Source organism: Eurytemora carolleeae, unplaced genomic scaffold (assembly GCF_000591075.1).
Source record: "Eurytemora carolleeae unplaced genomic scaffold, Eaff_2.0 scaffold269, whole genome shotgun sequence".
Taxonomy (NCBI): Eukaryota; Metazoa; Arthropoda; class Copepoda; order Calanoida; family Temoridae; genus Eurytemora; species Eurytemora carolleeae.
The window spans coordinates 71,945-93,096 of record NW_019396245.1 but is presented as its reverse complement, the minus strand read 5'-3'; the positions used below and the strand labels follow the sequence as shown (position 1 = coordinate 93,096).

The window sequence follows — 21,152 nt, the reverse complement described above, 5'->3', positions numbered from 1 at the left end:
ACTATATATCTAGGAAAGGTTAGCTGATGTAACGACCAACTATATATCTAGGAAAGGTTAGCTGATGTAACGACCAACTATATATCTAGGAAAGGTTAGCTGATGTAACGACCAACTATATATCTAGGAAAGGTTAGCTNGGAAAAGGCCTTTGAGAATAGGTATAGGTTTAAAATGCATGTTCATAGCCCAATTTTTAAAGGCCAGCTCTTTGAAAAAAAAATTTGACCGATAACTTTAATAGTTTAGGTTAAAAAAGGCCAAAAAAATTAGCAAAAAAATGTAAAAATATTTTTCTAAACAAATATCAAAGTGTGACACATGTTTCTACATCTAATTTTCAAGAGCTTTTCAAAAATATAGTTTTTAGATCTTCAGTTTAGTCACAGAAAAGTTATGAGCTTTATTAGATTTTTTACAAACAGACTGGGCTTTTTACCGCCCTATACCCTACCCAATGCATTAAAAAAAAGATTTTAATACAAATCCTTTAAATTTCTTTTCATTTAAAGTCACAAAATTTCACAGTGATAGTGTCAAAAATGAGAGTGCTAGGACAATAAAAACTAGAGATCAACCCCCCCCCTCCCCCAGCCTGTTTAGGGTTAAGATTTTAAGTTTAACAGTCGTCATTTTAAACATAATGATAGGTGTGTGCTTATAGTTACCCACAAAGGATGAGACTTTAATGAAGGCCATAATGATTTGAAGGTTCTGTTCTGCCTTCCTTTAAATAATGAAAAAAAATGATTAGACAAAGAAAGAAAGTTGTAGTGAAGGAACCATAAATGCAAGGAAAAAGACGCGGTATACAGTCGTCTCTACAGTGTCATCCTTTAAGGGTAATCCTAAAAATGTCAAAAACCATTTTAATAAGACACTCGACGTACTGCTGATTATTTTCTTTTTTATTGAGAAGAATATATATTTTATATTTCTGACTAGTTTTGTTTTAGATCCAATCCCAGGGAGGATCCTGAGTATGAAGACGGGCCATTAGGTATAATACAGTGGGAAACATAAAAATGTGGACTAAAAAGACGCCGGGTTTTTTACTAAATTTTGATTTTTAAAAGTCGGAAGAGTAAGGAACACAGCAAATGCTCATTGTAATGTGCGCACACCCATTTCACTTTACAAGTCAATTTTCAAGGTTCTAGTAAAACTATGCCTTATAATAAATTTAAAAACACATTAAATTGCAGAACTTGCGTCTTCTTATTCCGCAGTTCTATGGGTCCCATTTTTAACAGAAGTACTGAGAAAAATGGGCTCCAGTACAAAAGGTAGAATTACAAAAGGTAGAATTACAAAAGGTAGAATTACAAAAGGTAGAATGACAAAAGGTAGAACGATTATAAGGTAGAACGAAAAAAGGTAGAACGATAAAAAGGTAGAACAAACAAAAGGTAGAATTACAAAAGGTAGAATTACAAATGTTAGAACGTTCAAAAGGTAGAATTTTCCAAATTAAATTTTTTTTTTAAATGTCAAAAAAAGTCAAAAAATAAGGTTTCTTATTTATTAGGATTAATTTTTTTTTACAAATGTACATGATTTTAGTCCATGCCAATAATTGTGGCAAGCTGTTTCATATAGTCTGGTGCAGGGATATTATTATACATTTCAGTCATGTTTTTAATCCTAGTACGTTTATCTCTCTGTTTTTGTTTGCGAGCGTTCTCAGTGCTGTTTGCACCACTGGCTGAACTTTGTTCTATTCTTAATTTTCTCAAAATTATATTCATATTTCTGGTCGTCAATCAATGTTGTTCTTTTCTTCTTTTGATTCACCCCATAGTTGACCAACCTCTCCATGCTGAATTTAACCGAGAAATGCAGTTTTGTGAACTTTTTTTTAAAACTCGCGGATTTTCTTTTAAAAATTAGAAACTTTTCTTCCTTCTCAAAAATAAAAAAATTCTACCTTTTGAACGTTCTACCTTTTGTAATTCTACCTTTTGAACGTTCTACCTATTGTTTATTCTACCTTTTGATCGTTCTACCTTTTGATTGTTCTACCTTTTGTCATTCTACCTTTTGTAATTCTACCTTTTGTACGTGAGCCAAAAAAATGGGCATCAATTGTCAGTGTTTAAACGTATTTTTTGTATCAAGCGGTTTATTCTAAAATTTTCATTTTTCGCGAACACTTTCTTTAAGCAAGCATGTTAAACGAATAAATATAATGTTATTGTGTAATTGTTTAACTACACGATTCGTTTGATAAGGTTTTTTTATTCGCATTGTCATAAAAACTTCAACAGGTTTTACCGCCATTTTATCAATTATTACAAATTTTATTTAGATATCTCAGATTTATCTCCTGATTTGAATCTCAAGTCTCCACATAGATCATCCAAATCTATAGATGTTATAAGGTACCAAAGTAATAAGTTACAGGGGTATTCACAAAAGATAAGACTGTGAAGATGACCTAAAACTCTAAAAATATGACAATAGGAAGCTTTCAATTGAGTATTTTGATGATTTACTAAATGATTTAGCACAGAAATGAGCTAGTTTTGTCATACAAGGAGCCCTAAATGCAAGAAATAGGGCTGTCCAATCGTCTCTGAAGTCTCATCCTTTGTGGATAACCCTGTATTCTTCCAAATCTATAGATTTTATGAGGTAGATATCCAAATACAATGGTTTCTTTTTTGCGATGTCAATTGATTTAAACACGCAGAAGGCAGATTAAATTTATCTGAGGTAAAAATGGTATCATAGCTGCAGCAAGAATCTATGTAAGAAAGTCCCGGGAAAAAAAGTTTCTGGAAAAAAAACCTAGAAATATAAACTTTGTAAAAAAGTCCGAATCTTATCAAGTCCTTGGAAAAAATGTCACTGGAAATAAAGTCCTGTGTTTTGGATTCCTGGGACTTTTTTTCCTAAAATAGTATGGGGACTGCCAATAAAGTCTCAGGAAATAAGATCCCAGGAAAAAAAAGTCCTGAAGAAAAGAAATCCGAGGAAAAGAAAAACCTAGAATTGTGAATCATGCATTTTCACTTGTTAGAGGACTTTTTATCCGAGGACTTTTTTGTATAAAATCATACTGGAGCCAAAAAAAGTCCTAGAAAATAAAGTCTCGAATTGGTAGGACTTTATTTCTGGAGACTTTTTAATTAAAGGACTTTTTTTCCACAGGACTCTTTTAGTGTGAAATTTTAGGACTTTTTTCCGGAAACTTTTTTCCAAGGACTTTTTTGGCGGTTACCTGCAGGGAACCATAAATTTGGAAAATATACTAGAAAGCTGAACAGTTGTCTCTGAAATCGGTTGATAACAATTTTTAATCTTTACTTTTTGTTTGTAGAGAGGAAGAGGAGATCGAAGATGAGAGATTTGATCAAGAAATCAAAATCAACGGAAACTATCATTGAACACTACTTAATCTCAGTTAACCAGCAGAATTTTATTTAGGCTGAATGAATTTATCCCAGTTAAATATCTTGATAGAGTTAATTAATGCATACATACAGAGATCACAACATTACTTTGGAATAGAAAGTTGACTTTAAAGAGAGTGACCGGCTATGTAATGTAGTTTAACTGAGTATGCAGTGTTATGGAAAACTTCTTTCGGATTCATTTGAGACATATTAAACTTTTTAAAGATCTGTAAATTCTGAGTTTGAGCGCAAATTCTTTGACAGTGGATACGTTTTCAGAATTAGTTTTTTTTATTATATCTTTGAAACCCGATGTCGTAGACCCTTGCTAATTCAAACTAAGAAAATCTATTAGATCATACATAGTCTATAGTTTGAAATATCAAAGGTTTACACCATCAGGTTGCGAAGATATAGGTATTAGAAAATTTGAAAAGTTGCAAAATTTCAATTCCTTTGAAATGTTACTGTAGTTACAGTTATCTAATTTATCAAATTTGTTTTTAAATCTAATTTCATTGGTTTGAAAAAATAATATAAACAATCTTAAAGAATATAAATTGTTGTTTGTTTATGTTATAGTAAAATTATTCTAATAAAACTAATTTTCAATATTTTCAATGTATCTAAATTTTTTATTTTCTATAAACAGCTAAGCGGGGAAAATATCACGCTAATAATATAACGACCAAAATATAACTGACAAAAATATAACGACCAGAAATATATCCTTTTTTGACTGAAATATAATAATTTCTTTAACCCAAAATATAACTGTTTTTACCATAAGCGCCCAAAATTGTTGGGCCCCTCCCTTTAAATTGAACGAAAAACAGTAGATTTCCAATTTATTATTTATTATCACATTTCGAGATTTACATATCAAAAATGAAACATTTTATTGAGATCGATTAAGCATAAGAATCTTATCGCTGATTAAAAAATAAACAATTAAGTGGGTGTCCAAGTCCAATTCATAATTTAGGAAGTTTAACTGTTTACCAATTAAAACAGATGTTACATAACAAACAATATGAAACATATTTACATATCTAATCAAAGGTAATAATGTTAGTGACTATATCTTTCCTTTTTTAAGCGCTTATCACGAGGTTCATAAATGTTTACAGTAATAACCACATAAACTCTGAAGTATAGGAAGACGACTTTAAACTCAAGTTAGAACTAGTTCAATGAACATTAGACATGTAGTAAATACCCTACTCCATAAACTGCTCTTGAACTCGTATCTATCCAGGTACAATTCAGTTACATTTAGCTATCAATGTCTAAACACGGTTACAATTTTGTAACCAATCAATACCAAACACTAGGCACTATATCATGAGCTATCGATGTCAAATGGACAATGGCATGTATTCTATCAACGCCAAACCAATGGGCTCGATTTCGTCAGCTATCGATGTCAACAAGTACACTAGCTATTAATCGATCAACGTCAAACCACTTGGACACAATCTTATGAACTATCGATGTCAACCAGACACTAGCTAGTATTCTATCAACGCCAAACCAATGTTAACAAGTTAAATTAGAAGACGTGCAATTCCTACAACGTCATCTATATCACATGATTAAGGCAGTCATGTTACTTATTACAACACAGTTAAAATAGGTGCAATTAGGATGTACGTCATTAATATATATATCACATTAAGCGCAATTCAAATAAATGGGTTTTACGTAGAAGATTACAAACGTAGATAGTTAATAATGTACAACGTACTTCAGATTTACAGAATATTGTGTTACTTGATATTGATTACAGACATAGATATTGTACAATGTAAATGGACCCATTTCACTTAAATTGTTTGTTACTGGTAAAAATATTTGCTTTGTAACAACATCAAAACGCTTAAGTAATTGCTATGATTTTGTCTTTCTATTCCATTGTTTTCTGGTTATCACTGTATGAGAAAACAATTTAAAAGATATTTCAGTTCAGGTTATTTATTTAATACTATAGTATATGAATAAAAATCAATAAAGCAATGCACTGAGTTTCTCAAATATTCAACGAGTCGGTTTTTCTTACAATATATTTATATACAAAAGATACAAACTCTAAATCGAACGATACCAATACAAACTAAATATTATGAATCTAATCAGTTCTATCAAACAGGAGACATTTTACATTTTCATCTTCATCGTCTCACTTATACAAATTAAATATTGTTAATCAAATCATTTTCATCTAGTAGGGGAATTCTTCAAGGGAACCTTAATTCAAGGGAGCTGAATCACAACTGCCTGTCCCCCTTCGATTTTGCTCCATCCTAGGATCGCATTTAACCCTAGCTACCCCGGGGTTGTTCCGCCCCCTCCCCAACGCTTGGGTCTTCAAGATAACGGAAAATTCGGCGTCGCTTGGGTTATTTATAGAATCCAAATGCAAACTCAAATAAATCCGTTAGGATTCAAAATAGGACTCTAAAGTCCAACCGTAGGGTTAAAGATGGGGGGGGGGGAAAGGGGGCATGATTCCCCTTGGTAGCTATGATCTCAGCGATCCAAAAAATCCTTGAATTGCTGATCGTAAAAGATCAACAAAACTCGCCCACTGTTACAATACTATTTTCGTGAATATCCTGAGGGGAGGCCATGGGTCCAGGCCCCCCCCCCATCTAGTCGATCCGCCCCTGTATTTTAAAGAGATACAAAAAAGAAATGTCAGGATACAAACAAAAAGTCCATATCTAGTTAACCCTTTCACGATTGGAGGGAGGGGGTGGTGTTTTCCACCTCCCCCCCTGTAGTTTTTCCACTATAAAATCTTGTATGCATATGGTATAGGATAGAGGGTGCTCAAAAGGGTAAACGGTCTTTCTAATATTTGAGCTACAGATATAAATTTGAAAAACCCTTGCAAAATAAATGTGAAAATATATGTTCATATATTTGTAAAAAATAAGAATAAATATTTTTCAGGTTAAAATTGATAGATAAATTATTAATATGCCGATTTGCTTTTTAATTAGTTTAATCTCCCTCTATCTGTCTGCCTGTCTATCTATCTATCTATCTATCTATCTATCTATCTATCTATCTATCTATCTATCTATCTATCTATCTATCTATCTATCTATCTATCTATCTACACCCAGATACAACTGGTAAACAATATCAGTTTAAATGTTCACATTTCTTTAAACTTTCACCTGTCAGGTTCATATAATATACCACGGTTTTTTTGGTAGAAATCTTATTTTTATTTTTCAATTGAATTCGAAATTTTTACCACTTGGGAGTTGGGACCATCAGAATTATAAAATTAATTGATCAATTAATCAATTGGTTTGTGCAAAGGATCTGTCCACTGCAGCGTGAGAGAGAAACCAAGATTGACCTGTATAAGTGTACCCTGTATCTCTTGTATCCCCTGTATCCTTGTATACATTAAACCAGGCAGGGTTAGTAGTGCACTGCAAACCAAGATGAGAAGAAGCGTGGTTCTTGGGGCTCTTGCTCTGTTAGGTATTTAAATAAGAAATCAGGGTTTAGTAGTTAGATCATCTCAGCTTTATATAAGACAATTTTAACAATCTTTCATACTTAATTCCTTTTAATCTTTTCACAGGCAATATATTTTATCCACTTAGTATTTATATTCAATTATTCTTTTTTACAAGTCACCTAGTTTACTAGGTATTTATCTCATTATTTACCAAAAATATTGTTTTTTTCTTACCTTATTTTTTTTGTTTAGTATTTTACAAACCTTTAACTATTATTTGTTTTCCACACTCTTTAGGTTATACAATTACATTCTTACGCTTAATCCCAAAATGTTATTAGTTTTGCCTTATGCAGTCTGTCTGTGTACTTTAAAGCTAGATCTAGCAAGGGAATAGGAATAAAGGGAAGGGAAATGGCGCTGGTCTGGCATGAGAAAGCCAGTTGCACTGCTTTGCAGACGAGTTCGTTATTACGTACGCACACTCTTTTGGTACAGACACACAACTTTAGGCTATATTCTTTGCAAGAAAATTTGGCTTAGAGTGTTGACTTAAATGTATAAATAATATATTACAGGCCTATTAAACTTATTTTCAAGTAAACAATTAACAATAAACAAATGTACTCTCCTAGATTGTGCAATTGCCGAGATTCTTATATACCTACAGTAAACACCTCTGGTGGTTCGGTATTACTTACACCCACTCTTTTGGTAGAGACACACACANCCCCCCCCCGGATCTAACTGCTTAAATTCGAACCTTGCATGTACTGGAAATAAAGCGGAGTTTACAGTGTACTGTAATACAAAATATTTTTTAATTACAGATTTTGGATTACTTGTGAAAAAATTTCGTGGGGTTTTCATCAGCTCATAAATACATTTTTAGTTACTTGTAGTGCACAGTCACAGGAGCAGTTTATTCAACAACTCCAACAGCAGGGGTTCACACAGGTACAGGGGTTCGTAGAGTTCAGGAAAACAGGGGTTCACTTATTTAATGTACAGCAGAGCCCACAATTTAAAAGAGTATCGTTGAACAAAACTCCCGAGTTTCCTTTTTGGGTTTTAACATTTGTGTAGATTTTTATTAAAGAGATTAAAAATGGAGTATATGAAGAAACTAAATAAAATAATATTTCATCACAAAAATATTAATATCCAAAAAACTGCCCAACCCCATTCGTAAAACCTAGGTTTCAAAACTGGTTTTCATAGCGATGCTCTGTCTTAAGTTTTGGCCTCTGGGGTTCCCGCATTTACAAATTACAGTACAGCAGTTTGTTCATATATGGAATTTCAATGTTAACTGTTCAGTGAACTGTTGAATGAAAATAAGGGGTTTGAGAAACGATTAAGCTGGAAATGTTTCTTGTATAAATCCTTGAATTTAGAAGTATCTTTAATATCAGGGTTCAGGCTATTTATTCAGGAACAAATTGGACAATTTCTTAATGATCAACAGCAGCAGGGATTTCAACAACAACAGGGATTCCAGCAACAACAACAACAGGGATTTCAGCAGCAACAACAACAACCGCAACAGGGATTCCGTCAACAACAACAGCAACAGCAGCCTGAAAGAACTAAGTAAGCCAATCATTAATTATGATTACTATTTAAACTTATATTAATGATTTAATGAAATGTGTCCTTCCTTGTCTTTTGTCGGTTTAACTTCTTGGGTTTTGGACTAAATTAGATAATAATTGTTTTTATCATAATTTCCAACATTATTATCATTATTAATAAAATAATTATCATTTTCATGACTACTATCATCTTCATGATTATCGTTATAATCATGAGCATTATCATGACTAGTATCATTATTATTACGATTATCATTAGCATTATCATGAGTATTATCATTATAAATAGTATTATCATGACTATTGCCATTATCACTATCCTGACTATTATCATTATTATTACTGATAATAGTAATATCATCATTTTTGATAATGATAATTTTTGCATTATGATTAATGATAATCTAGGGTATACTTCCGTGTGTCTGCTGACGGACAGGATCTAGGACAGATTAACATGGAACTATTCGATGAGGTAAATATGAGTTTAACAAACAAGAGTGAAATAAGGGAAAAATTGGGTAAGATTCTTGACAAAGTTAGGCACATTGCTTTTATTATTTAAAACACAGACAGTAGAAACCATGTCTAATGAACACGGACATCTTTATTTACAGACGCCAATGTCTAAAGAATAGAGACAACTGGAAACAGCAGATAAAAAAAGGCGGAACAGACGCCATATCTTCATAATACAGGCATGGAACAGACGACTAAATATCTTAAGAACACAGACGGAAGAGACAACATATCTTTATAATACTGACGGATTAACATATATTTAAAATACTGACTGTAATGACTCCATATCTTTAGAATACAGACGGAAGTGACAACATATAATTAGAATACAGACTGTACAGACGCCATATCTTTATAATTCAGACACGGAACAGACGTCATATATTTAGAATACAGACAGAACGGACGCTCTAGCTTTATAATACAGACTGTACAGACGTCATATATTTAGAATACAGAGGGAACAGACGTCATATATTTAGAGTACAGAGGGAACATATGTCATATATTTAGAACACAGACGGAACAGACGTCATATATTTAGAATACAGACGGAACAGACAACAAAACAAACTAACCCGGATTAGGCGGGTCCAAACTGCATAGTAAATTGTGATTGCTTATTTGTAATATCTCATGCTTTGTAGTTGAATAAATATATGAAATGAAATATTTATAATACAGACGAAACAGACAATATATATTTAGAATACAGACGGAACAGACGTAATATATTTAGAATACAGAGGGAAAATACGTCATATATGTAGAATACAGACGGAACAGACAATATATATTTAGAATACAGACGAAACAGACAATATTGTTGACTTTAAAAGTCACTATAGTAAAATAAAGAGATCTAAAAATGGATATTTCTAACATTTATTTAAAAACGAAAGTTTTGAAATATTTGCATTTAAGGCGGAGTTAAAATTGGTTGATTTAGAAATTAACAAAGGAATTAATGATGAATATTTGTGGGTACTTCATGGGAGTGATGTAGAGCTTCATGTTGGTGGAGCAGATCAACAGGAACTGGAACAACAGGGCTTATCCAACCTAGTAGGCAGAGATCGCGGCTTTATCATGCTGGATTTGAGCGATTATGTTGTCTCTGAAAGTGGAGTGCATGATAAACTGGGAACCCTTGGGTAAGCCTGTCTGCTGCTAGTTGAGTATCTGCGTCAAAGAGCTCCCTGTGTCGGAGCTGTTACTAGCTCAACTCTCCTAACCTGACTGAGCTGGGGTGTGTAGAGGGTGAGGCGGGGAAAGAAGGAGCGAGGGTTACATGTGTGTGCTTCATGGCGGAAATGGATCGTGTGTATACACACATCTTGAGAAAAAACTATGGCATTTGAGTCGGAAAAATCGTCTTCCTTATATTTCGAATTTGTGTTAACAAATATATATTTAGAATACAGACGGCACAGACTACATATCATTAGAATACAGACTGAACAGACGCCATACCTATATAGTACAGACGAAACTGACGACGTATCTTTAGAAAACAGATGAAACAGCTGCTATAAAAATACAGATGGAACAGTCCCTATAAAAATACAGATGGAACAGTCCCTATAAAAATACAGATGGAACAGCTGCTGTACAAATACAGATGGAACAGACGTCATATAAAGACACAGATAAAAACAGTTGCGCATTATCAAACCAATTCAGAAATATTGAGATTTACTTGTAGCCTCCAAGCTTCAAGTCCAGCTGAAATTTCTATGAAAACTAAAGAAAGGAAAGTATGATTTAACTGTCTAGGTCAAGAAAATATACATGACTAGGAACCGTACATGATCTGATATGACACGTCAAAATTCTGCAGTACTACCATACTACAGTGCATGGCAGGAGATCAAAACAAAGAATCCAGGGGCAAAACATTATTCATGTGGGGGGGGGGGGGGTATGGAGAGCTGTGGCTTAAAATTGTTAAAATATACACTTATAAGGAAGGAAAGTGGAATGATTATTAAAAAATAAAAGAATGATATTTTTTTCGAACACAAGTTTTGGAATGGATAACATAACTGGTGCTTCTTAAGGCTTCGGTCTGTCCTGCTCTAGCACCTCTCTAGCATCGCTCTAGCATTGCTCGCAGAGAGAAAAGTTCCAAATTTGCGTACATTTGAGTGAAGTTCCTTTGTTTAGGTAGTTCCACTAACTGTGCGTAACTTCAAGGAGATTGTATCTGGAGAAGCTGGGTTCTCCTACAAGAACTCTATATTTCACCGTGTGATCCCTAACTTCATGCTACAGGTTTTATACTATATATATATTTTAGAAAGTTGAGTTATTTTACAAGAACTACAATTGAAGCACATACAGGGTATCCCAAGAAACATGACAGTTGGTGAATAGTTTAGAATGTCTTTTTTTTCATTATTATTTATTTGTTAAGTTTTTTGATACCAAAGATCAATAAAAATATTATATGGGAGTCATGTTATATTAAAATTGATTTCAAAGTAAAATATAATGAAGCAAAAGATGTTTTTAACTAAAAATAACTATTTATTAAATGTCATTTTTCTTGGGACACCCTGTATCTCCATCTATTACAGGGATAGAAGCCTTTCCATATAGTTTATGATATGTCCGATTCACAATGGTACCCTTTAAACCTTTTAACTGATTAAAAATTATAGATTAATTTCTGTTTTCTTATTTAAAATAGATTTCTATTACCAGTGACATGCGGTTTTATGCAAATATAGAGAAATTGCCCTGCACACATTTAGTCTCCGAAAAACAGCTGTCGAAAATATAAAGTCCACCCGACATCTTCACCATCGGCATATATAGTCAGTTAAAATGTTTACTAGGTATATTTGTTTACGACTGAAAAACAAAGATATCTTCTATATATTTATCTAATGAAGGGCTTAACGGTACCGTTGTAAATCGGGCATGTACTTGAGGTTCGCTTGAAATTATGTCGACAGTCATTTAATGAGATTTGTTTATTAAGTTTTTGCAACAATTGCATAAACCTATTTTTGTTCAATTCAGGGAGGGGATTTTGAAAATTTTGATGGAACAGGTGGAAAATCTATTTACGGACCAAAGTTTGACGATGAAAACTTTTCAATCAAGCACGCCAGCCCTGGTCTTCTCAGTATGGCAAACTCTGGCCAGGTACGCAACCCGATCGCCTTTTACCCTCCCCCCATCATCGCCCTGTACCCTCCCCGAGGGTAAATTTCCCTACACCCCCACCCCCGTAGATAGAAAGATAAAAAACCTCATATGACGTCAATGATTATAGGGGCTAAATTGACGTCATATTATGTTTTATCTATCCGTCTTCGGAGACTATAAATTGTGCGTACATTGGAGCGCATCGAGAGCAACCAACCTTATTATACAACCTTGGTCATGTCAGAGATGAGACATGTCATAGATAAGAGATTTTATTGATGGAACATGTGTAAGATGGGACATGTCATAGTTATGACACTTTTTTCTAAGATCTATGAAATGTCCTTTCTATTTTATTGTGTTCTTAAAAATGTTCTGTCTGAAATATACTGTCTATGAAAGTTCATCTTTTAAATTTCTTTTTTTGAAGTTTAAAATTCTAATAATTAATGCATGATTCTAATCCATGACAAATCTCAGGACACCAACGGATCTCAGTTCTTCATCACGACAGTGAAGACCCCTTGGCTTGATGATAAACATGTCGTCTTCGGTAGAGTTGATGATCAGCCTTCTTATGATATTGTAAAACAGGTAAATATTCTAGATAATTGATGATTTTATTTTATATCATAAATCATTTTTTTTTAAAGATTGAGTCTATGGGATCTCAGAGCGGAAAAACGTCTAGAGTAATCAAAATCACAGACTCTGGCATTCTACAGGTTTACAATTTTCTGAAATTTTCCTGATATATTGAATTCTGGTATTCTCCATGTATAATAAATTCTGATATTTTCAATGTTGAGTAAATTCTAATTTCAATGGACGGTATTCTTTAGCTTTATTAGATATTTTAATAGTTGGATATCCTGCTAATCAGACATCATGGTATTCAGATACCCTATACTAGTCGGATATCCTGGTAGTCAGATATCCTGCTAGTCAGTTATTCTACTAGTTAGATATCCTGGTATTCTGATATCCTGGTAGTCCTATATCCTGGAATTCTGATATTCTAATAGTCAGATATCATGGTTGTCAGATATCCTGTCAATCGGATATTCTGGTAGTCAGATATCCTGTTAGTCAGATACCTTGCTAGTCAGATATTCTGCTACTCAGATATTCTGCAAGTCAGATATCCTGGTATTCTGATATCCTGGTAGTCATATATCCTTATATTCTGATATTCAAATAGTTAGATATCATGGTTGTCAGATATCCTGCTCGTCAGATATCCTGCTAGTCAGATATCCTGCTAGTCAGATATCCTGCTAGTCAGATATCCTATTAGTCGGATATCCTGCAAGTCAGATATTCTCCGAGTCAGATATCCTCCTAGTCAGATATCCTCCTAGTCAGATATCCTGTAAATCAGATATTCTGGTAGTTAAATATCCTGTTAGTCGGATGTCCTACTGGTCAGATATCCTGTCAATCAGATATTCTGGTAGTCAAATATCCTGTTAGTCGGATATTCTGGTAGTCAAATATCTTAATAGCCAGGAATTCTGCTAATTATATGTCCTGGTATTCTGATATCCTATTAGGCGGATATCCTGGTTGTCAGATATCCTGCTAGTCAAATATCCTGCTAGTCAGATATTCTGCTAGTCAAATATCCTGATATTCTGATATCCTGGTAGTCAGATATCCTAATAGTCGGATATCCTGTAAATCAGATATTCTGGTAGTCGGATATCCTGCTAATGAGATATCTTGCTAGTCAGATATAGTACTAGTCAGATATCCTACTAGTCGGATATTCTGTTAGTCGGATATCCTACTAGTCAGATATCCTACTAGTCGGATATTCTGTTAGTCGGATATGCTACTAGTCGGATATCCTGCTAGTCGGATATCCTGCTAGTCGGATATCCTGCTAGCCAGATATCCTGCTAGTCAGATATCCTACTAGTCAGATATCCTACTAGTCAGATATCCTACTAGTCAGATATCCTGTTAGTCGGATATCCTACTAGTGAGATATCCTACTAGTGAGATATCCTGCTAGTCGGATATTCTGATAGTCAGATATCCTGCTAGTCGGATATTATGTTAGTCAGATATCCTGCTAGTTAGATATCATCCTAGTTAGATATCCTCCTAGTCAGATATCCTCCTAGTCAAATATTTTGACCTATTTCTTTAATAACAATTTGAAATGATTTTGTGCAGTTTGTGCAATATATGTAATTCGTTGTTTTAAAACCCGGGCATAAAGTCGTCGTCGAATTCCACTTTAGGTTGGAAATTCCTTTATAAAGCTCTTCCAAGTAATTAATGAATTGTTCAATACTAGGTTGGAAGCTGCTGTGCTTAAAAGGATTCTTGGTCACAAAAGGATTCTTGTTCACTGCTGCAACTACAGCACAGAAATTTCATAACTATTTATTTAATATAATATAACAGAAATAAACTGATTAACAATCAAAACTTTGTTATTTGATAATTGAAATAAGATACAAGGAAAGTTTCCATCTAATTGATTTATGGAGTTAGGCTATTTTGTAGATTAAAAAATTCAATTTTTACTGAAATTGTACCTGTTCCCTTTAAAGGAACTGTCAGCGTTATTTCAAGTGATCCTCTATGCCAATGTTCGATTCACAACGGTACCCTTAAAAGCTATGTCTGAATAAGCATATGAATAAAATATCAATATTTAATGTTGTAACTGCTTAATTTCAATTGTGGTTTCGATACAAAAGTGACTTGCGCATTTCTACCCCAGCAAACCCTACAGTAATCAAATCAATAAAATCTATAATTAATCAAACACGTTTCAAGCTGAATTCATCAGAAAGGTTTCAAGTCTACCGTATTCAATAGAATATTGCCGTCTTTTTTTACAAAAATTACGCTAGTAGTCCTTTTAATTTGCATTTCACCGGTCAGAAAAGTCTTGGATATGACTTGTTTGTTTATGCATATACTTGAAACTGACATCATCTTGTTTATTCATGCATATACTTATAACTGACATCATCTTGTTTGTTTATGCATATACTTGTAACTGACATCATCTTGTTTTGAGTATACTATAGAGCTAAAGCTAGATCCTGAACCCAAATAGAACTTCAAGCGTAATTTCAAGTAACCCATGCATGCAAACAAAGACGGTAATGTCTAATTTACAACGGCTTTGATCAAGTATGAATAATGAATCGATGATTATAATTTAGACAACTGAATATTTTTAAATGTGGTTTCTCCACATCTTCTACATTATTGATTAGGTTTCAAGGGTATCGTTGTGAATCTGGCAGAGCCATCTTTAAATGGAAGGTTACTAGGAATTACGCTTGCAGTCCCATTTGCAATGTCTCAATCTCAACTTTTCAATTATCTATATCTTATAACTTCAAACTTGGAGAACTATTTGTTTAGAATACAGGATGTCCCATTAATTATGATATTCTGGAGACAGCTTCTTTGAAATAATTTGAATAATAATGTTACGTGGGACACCCTGTATCGAAGGTCTATGACGACAAGTTGCAAAGATTTATGGCTGTAAAAAAATAGTGTGCAGTTCCTTTTACATATGAATTGTGATCTATGTCTAGCTGTATGAGTGAGGCTAACAGCAAGATTCAACAGCTAAATTTTGATACAACAATGCAAGCTTTCTACAGAGAGCTTACAGCAAGTTACATTCCTGAAATTGCAAGGATACGAGGGGTTCAAGATTCAACTAGATAGATAGATAGTTTCGCCGAAAGCAATCAGAAGGGAAGATGACAGGGTTGTAAAAAAAGGTTAAATATTGATAATTTCGTAAAAAATTTCAAAATGATTCTATGACCCGGAAACTAAATCAAAGAAAGTGCAAATTTGTTTTTACTTTGCTTATCTACCCGGTCAGATTTCCCCCTTTAACATCATTAGGGGAGAGATTTTATAGTTCAGATATAGTTGTTAGGATTGGGAGGAGTCAGGAGTTAAAACAGGAGTTTTTACACCTGAACACATGGCTCCTTACCCAGGAGACGGACTACAGTCTTTTCAGGTAGAAACTATACTTTTAAATTGTGAACTGAGACTGAAGCTAGAAAACAAATGTTAGAATCTAGAGCTACAAAAATATAGGAGCTGGTGGTCGTCGTCACTTTTACTTTTTTATATACTTGGTATCTTTTATTTAAAGCAGAGAATTTATAAGATAAAATGAATAAAGTTTTTTTCTTTTTTTTTATATTAATGTTCAACCAAGCTAAAATACCGAACTGGCATTTTAACTTTTTTGATTGTTGTGCGACAATTCTATAATCGTTATCAATCAATCAGAAATGTTTCTTAACCCTATCTCTGCTGGGGTACTTGAAAACCAGGATATGCTGGGGGGGGTCAATTTGACCCCCCCCCCTCTAAATCCCATGTTTGGTGTCCAAATATGACAAATGATACATCATTGGAAAGCTCTTGTGCTCTACTTTTAGAATCTGCAAAAAAATTTGCAAATTTGCAAAAATTGAAATTTTTATCGCAAAATCCAGTTATATAGTAAAAATGTTTGCAAAACAAAATTTGTCCAAAAAATGAAAAATTATACATTTTTGAAAAGCCCTTGACCATGCCATTTCAAATATGCAAAAAATTTTGCAAAATTTTAAATAACCTAATTTTTAATCAAGAAAAACTAAAAATGTGCAAATTTCCTGTGTCAGGTTGTTTGCAAAAAATTTGCAATTTATTTTCGCAAAACTTGTGCAATTTGTTTTCTTATGTCAAAGGCTTTCCAAAAAGCTGAATCTTATCAAAATCTGACAAGTGGAAGTGGGTCAAAACAAAGATTTAGTTTGTTACAAGAAAAAACAGTCATTCAGGCAGTGTGCCTGAGGACTCAGGCAGTTAGTATTAAAGCCCGGTTTTAGGCCTAAATGGAGGGCTTTGGGTATGTAGGAAAAGTCAGAAAATTTCAACAGCCTCAGACCAATACTTTTTGAGTTATGTAAAAAAAACTACAGGGGGGGGTCAAATTGACCCCCCCCCCAGCAGGAATAGGGTTAAATTATAAAAATATATATTCTGCACACCCTGTATTGTCTGCATAGTTTTCATACATCTATACAGTGGGAACTAGAAAAATGTGGAACCTAGGAAGAAAACTTTTTAACTTTGTAAAAAGTCCAATGACAAAAGCCAATTCACTTATAATAAGTTCATTTTGAATCTACATGGAAAATGTTTTACATTGTAACAACATAAAAAACATTCATTTCTTTAATGTCGTCTGCCTATTCTGCAGTTTTTTGGGTGTCACTGTGTACAAGGTTTCCTCATAAAAATTAGACTTTATAGAGATAAACATTTTTCTCTGCTTTATCTTAAATTCTAGGTTTCTGCTACAACTTTAAACAGTTTTTTTTTCTTTTCTACATCATTAAGTACATCAATATTTAAAAGCCATACACAACAAAATTCTATCTTTAGATCATTATGTTTTAATAAACTTAGATCGTCATTATAGTGTCATGCTTAGTGGATAGTCCTCCCTGTATCTAGGTATTTAGTATAAAAGCGATAATTTTCTAAAATACTATACAACTAGCAGACACAACTTGAGTTCTATAACTCTGTTCTTTGAACAAATTTAGACATTCATTAACGATTGACGACGACGTTAATCTTTACTACGTCAAATGAAAACGCCAGATTCACAACCATACCCTTTTTATCAACGTTTTGGAAGATATCGTCATTTTTCTAGTTGAAAAGTGAATAATTTTCACAAATTCCTCAAATTTTTGCAAGAAATCGGTTAATCATTTCAATTGGAAAGCTACTCTAAATGACGATCCAAGTCAGGCTTTAAGGATCCTTTTACTAGTGTTATGCAGGACGTTTTATGATTATCTTATAAATTGGCTTTGTCATTAATCAAATCAAGACCAACGATCGTAAACATTATTGTTTTATTATTTTTAGCAAGAGGAGGGACTTAATGACGTAACAACTGAGAATGAGATTCATGAAAAAATCACAATTTTCATTAATCCTTCCAAAACAGAGAAACCTGAACACGGTGAAGATGACGTCGAAGATGATGAAGGATCTCACATGCTTTACAACAAGTCAAGAACTCTTCAGGTTGAAGAAAGCAGGTTAGATTAATATACAGGGTGTACAAAGTAAATAAATACTGTTATTGCTTTTTTTTTAGTTTAAATGAGGTGTATATTTCTGGCTCTAAATGCATCTTTTTTCTTTTTTTTAATGATTGAGACAATTTTGATTTTATTGAAAAATGTAAATCTGAACGGAAATAATCTCTGTTTCTGGTTATTCTAAAAGCACTGCAGATGACGAATGAATGCCACAAAAAATAATAAAATCTGCTCTTGTTTACTGGGATACCCTGTACTTACAGTGTACATCTTAACTATATAACTTAAAGGAATAGTTCACGAATAATAAAATCACATCAAGGATGTAATGCAAGGAAAGTTATTTCAGAAGTATAAGCATTTTTTGTACTGCAATGTACTGTCTTTGGGCGGAAAAGTAAACACATGACGGATTCCACAGCCTGACATGGAATCCATTTTCACAAAAATAATCAAAGAAATATTCTGGTCATAGGAAATGTGTATTGTATTGATTAAAACTTATTCAAAACAATATCTAATAAATGTTTTAAAGATCCAGAGGAGACAGTGTGGAAGTAGAACTTGAAAAAATGGTTCAAAATGTTTCAGACAAGGTTAGAAAATTCATATTGGAATGATGAACATTACTATAGTTTAGGCCACCTTATTATGTAGTACACTAGACGAGCCGTTACGGTAGGAACTATAAACGATATCTTCCGGTCCGTTACGGTAGGAACTATAAACGATATCTTCCGGTCCGGATCATACTACTTTTAAACTTTACTAAATTTATTAAATTTTATTTAAATATGTGGGAAACCTCAATGTATTCTGTGAGGGTACCCAGCTGTTTGAATTTGTATCCTCGAACCTTGTTCTCTAGGTAGACATGGTTCTAAAAGAGTTCTGTGACAAGGATGAGAACTTGAAGAAAAGTCTGCTGCAGGACGAACCTCAAGTTTTCTGTCATATCAACCTCAGGTTGGATAACTACTCTATAGGACTGTGATTTTGAATAGCCATGTCTAATTCACAATGTTACCCTTTAAATATTTGTCTTATCAAGGATGAATGAGCTATGCTTCTGCATCTCTCTGGAAATTGATTATTTTCAATTGTGGTCACTCTAAAATGACAAAAATCATAAAATAACAATAGCTTCCCAATATGGGACTTAAATTCAAGTTAAAATGGCTCCATTGTGAATCGGACATGCCACTCTTTTTTTTTAATGAGGGTCCTTTAAAAATACGTCTACCTTCACTTTTTACTCTAAATGTTAAGTTTTTAATACAATTTTAAGAATTAATTTTTAAAAAAGAATATAAACCTAAATTCCTATTTTTCTGAACAAGTGTAGATAGATTTTAATTCCTGGCCTGCCTTCGAGTCTATTGATATTCAATCATTAACCCAGAAAAGAAATCTAGATTATTCTCATAAAATAAATAATTAGCAAGAAAATAAATTGTTTTAGGATGAAAGAAAACTTTCCAGGAGAAAGACGCAGATCAACGTTCTTAACAGAACTGATGGAGAGTGAAGACGATCTTGAAAATGAGGAATGCAAATCATCTGACGCTCCTTTTCTAGCAAGCGAGGAGACGGTAGCTGACATCCTTAAGCATACTGAGGAGAACCTTAAGGATACCATGAATAATGAGGATGATTATGAATACGAGGAATATGAAGAATATGAAGAATATGAAGAATATGAGGAAAATGAGGAAGAAGATGATAATAAACGAATTTCTGAAAATATTCTTGATAAAATTGAAGAACAGATAGAGGATAAAGGCAAAAGTATTGAAAAAGAAGCTATTGAGAATAAACCAGCGGTTCTGCTACATGCAAATGAAAAAATGGAAAATGAAGGCGAAGTTTTTGAAATTTCTCATAAAGATCCAATTCAGTATGATACTGTAACACATGAGGCAGCAGCTTCTGTTGATGCTAATGAACCTGTATTTGATCAGGAAGAAATTCATATTGAGGATATCAACTCCCCTAAAAATGCTTCGTATCAAGAAGAAACTAAAAATAATCTCGAATTTTACCAACCAGAGTATTCAGACCAGCAAATGTTGCAAGTAGATGAAAATAAAACTGAGGGCAGCATCAAAGAATATCAAGGAGAAGAAGAGATAGAAGAAATAAAAATTGTAGAGGATGTAAAAAAAGATAATGTAGAAGAAATGGAAAATAACCGCGAAGAAAGCGTAAAAGAATCTTTAATGAATTATGAGAAAGAAGAGGATATTGATTATTACAACAAGTGGTCTGAGCCAAAGGAAGCTTCTGGAGAAATAGAACAAGAATCGAGTCAAGGTGTTAATTATCTTACACCTTTGATTCTTCCATTGGATATGAATGTAAATCCTTGTATTTCACTTTCTAGAAAAGATGACGTAGGAGGAGTAAACTCGGAAGACAATGATGATCATAACATCGATAAGCTTTCAGAAACCAATTTGGAAAAGAATGAGAATACAGAAGAAGAAGAAGAAGAAGAAGAATATATAGAATATGCTACTGATGCTAATAATGTTAAAGACATCATTGAGCAAATTGAAACATTTCTTGACTCCAAGATTGATGTTGAGAAGATCTTAAACGAGGCTGAAAATCAAGAACAAGATTTTGAACAATATTCCAGATTTGAAGAAAGTTGTTGTACTGGAGACTCTCGAACAGCAAACAATATTAATCTGCTCCAGCAGCTAGCTTGGGCAGCTTTTATACTTTTTATTTCTCTTTTAATTTTTAATAGATAAATTATTTAAAAGTTGAATAATTTTGTAATTTTTATATTAACAATAAAGTCTTATTCGTTTAAATAAAGAAAAAAATGTCTCTGTTTTTACTCTTTTAAAACTCTACATGAAGTGTTTACAGTAACATG

At 33.2% G+C, this 21,152-nt stretch overlaps 2 protein-coding genes and 1 long non-coding RNA gene across 5 annotated transcripts; all 3 read left to right on the top strand.

The window, feature by feature from the left end:
• Positions 1 to 955: 955 nt before the first annotated feature.
• On the top strand, positions 956 to 3,597 carry LOC111699264 (uncharacterized). The gene is made up of 3 exons (XR_002764713.1): positions 956 to 1,000; positions 2,309 to 2,381; positions 3,323 to 3,597. It is a non-coding gene; the product is annotated as an uncharacterized LOC111699264 (long non-coding RNA).
• A 2,927-nt stretch (positions 3,598 to 6,524) lies between these two features.
• On the top strand, positions 6,525 to 14,591 carry LOC111699266 (peptidyl-prolyl cis-trans isomerase). Of its 2 annotated transcripts, none has more exons than XM_023469887.1 (10): positions 6,525 to 6,538; positions 6,732 to 6,899; positions 7,772 to 7,836; positions 8,315 to 8,472; positions 8,883 to 8,949; positions 11,163 to 11,270; positions 12,024 to 12,149; positions 12,633 to 12,746; positions 12,806 to 12,877; positions 14,458 to 14,591. In XM_023469887.1, the coding sequence occupies exons 2-10, from the start codon at positions 6,860 to 6,862 to the stop codon at positions 14,476 to 14,478; spliced, it is 771 nt and encodes a 256-aa protein (XP_023325655.1). In that variant the 5' UTR covers positions 6,525 to 6,538; positions 6,732 to 6,859; the 3' UTR covers positions 14,479 to 14,591. The 2 variants fall into 2 exon arrangements, with proteins under 2 accessions (XP_023325655.1, XP_023325654.1); XM_023469886.1 differs by lacking the exon at positions 6,525 to 6,538 and adding an exon at positions 6,566 to 6,590.
• Positions 14,592 to 15,771: 1,180 nt separating this feature from the next.
• Positions 15,772 to 21,083, top strand: LOC111699259 (protein PFC0760c). 2 transcript variants are annotated; one of them, XM_023469876.1, is made up of 6 exons: positions 15,772 to 15,916; positions 16,081 to 16,167; positions 18,087 to 18,262; positions 18,801 to 18,861; positions 19,134 to 19,231; positions 19,728 to 21,083. In XM_023469876.1, exons 2-6 carry the CDS (start codon positions 16,129 to 16,131, stop codon positions 21,022 to 21,024), a joined length of 1,671 nt encoding a protein of 556 aa, XP_023325644.1. In that variant the 5' UTR covers positions 15,772 to 15,916; positions 16,081 to 16,128; the 3' UTR covers positions 21,025 to 21,083. The 2 variants fall into 2 exon arrangements, with proteins under 2 accessions (XP_023325644.1, XP_023325643.1); XM_023469875.1 differs by lacking the exon at positions 15,772 to 15,916 and having other exon boundaries at positions 15,958 to 16,167.
• The last annotated feature ends 69 nt before the right edge of the window (positions 21,084 to 21,152 follow it).

What these genes read in the sequence shown, in the direction of transcription:
- LOC111699259 (XM_023469876.1), top strand. Translation starts at nt 16,129, where the DNA reads ATGGCTCCTTACCCAGGAGACGGACTACAGTCTTTTCAG. An exon ending in ACGGACTACAGTCTTTTCAG is followed by an intron (nt 16,168 to 18,086) that starts GTAGAAACTATA and finishes TATTATTTTTAG; the next exon opens with CAAGAGGAGGGACTTAATGA. An exon ending in TTCAAAATGTTTCAGACAAG is followed by an intron (nt 18,862 to 19,133) that starts GTTAGAAAATTC and finishes CTTGTTCTCTAG; the next exon opens with GTAGACATGGTTCTAAAAGA.
- LOC111699266 (XM_023469887.1), top strand. Translation starts at nt 6,860, where the DNA reads ATGAGAAGAAGCGTGGTTCTTGGGGCTCTTGCTCTGTTAG. An exon ending in CTTATGATATTGTAAAACAG is followed by an intron (nt 12,747 to 12,805) that starts GTAAATATTCTA and finishes TTTTTTTTAAAG; the next exon opens with ATTGAGTCTATGGGATCTCA. An exon ending in CAGACTCTGGCATTCTACAG is followed by an intron (nt 12,878 to 14,457) that starts GTTTACAATTTT and finishes GTTCAATACTAG; the next exon opens with GTTGGAAGCTGCTGTGCTTA.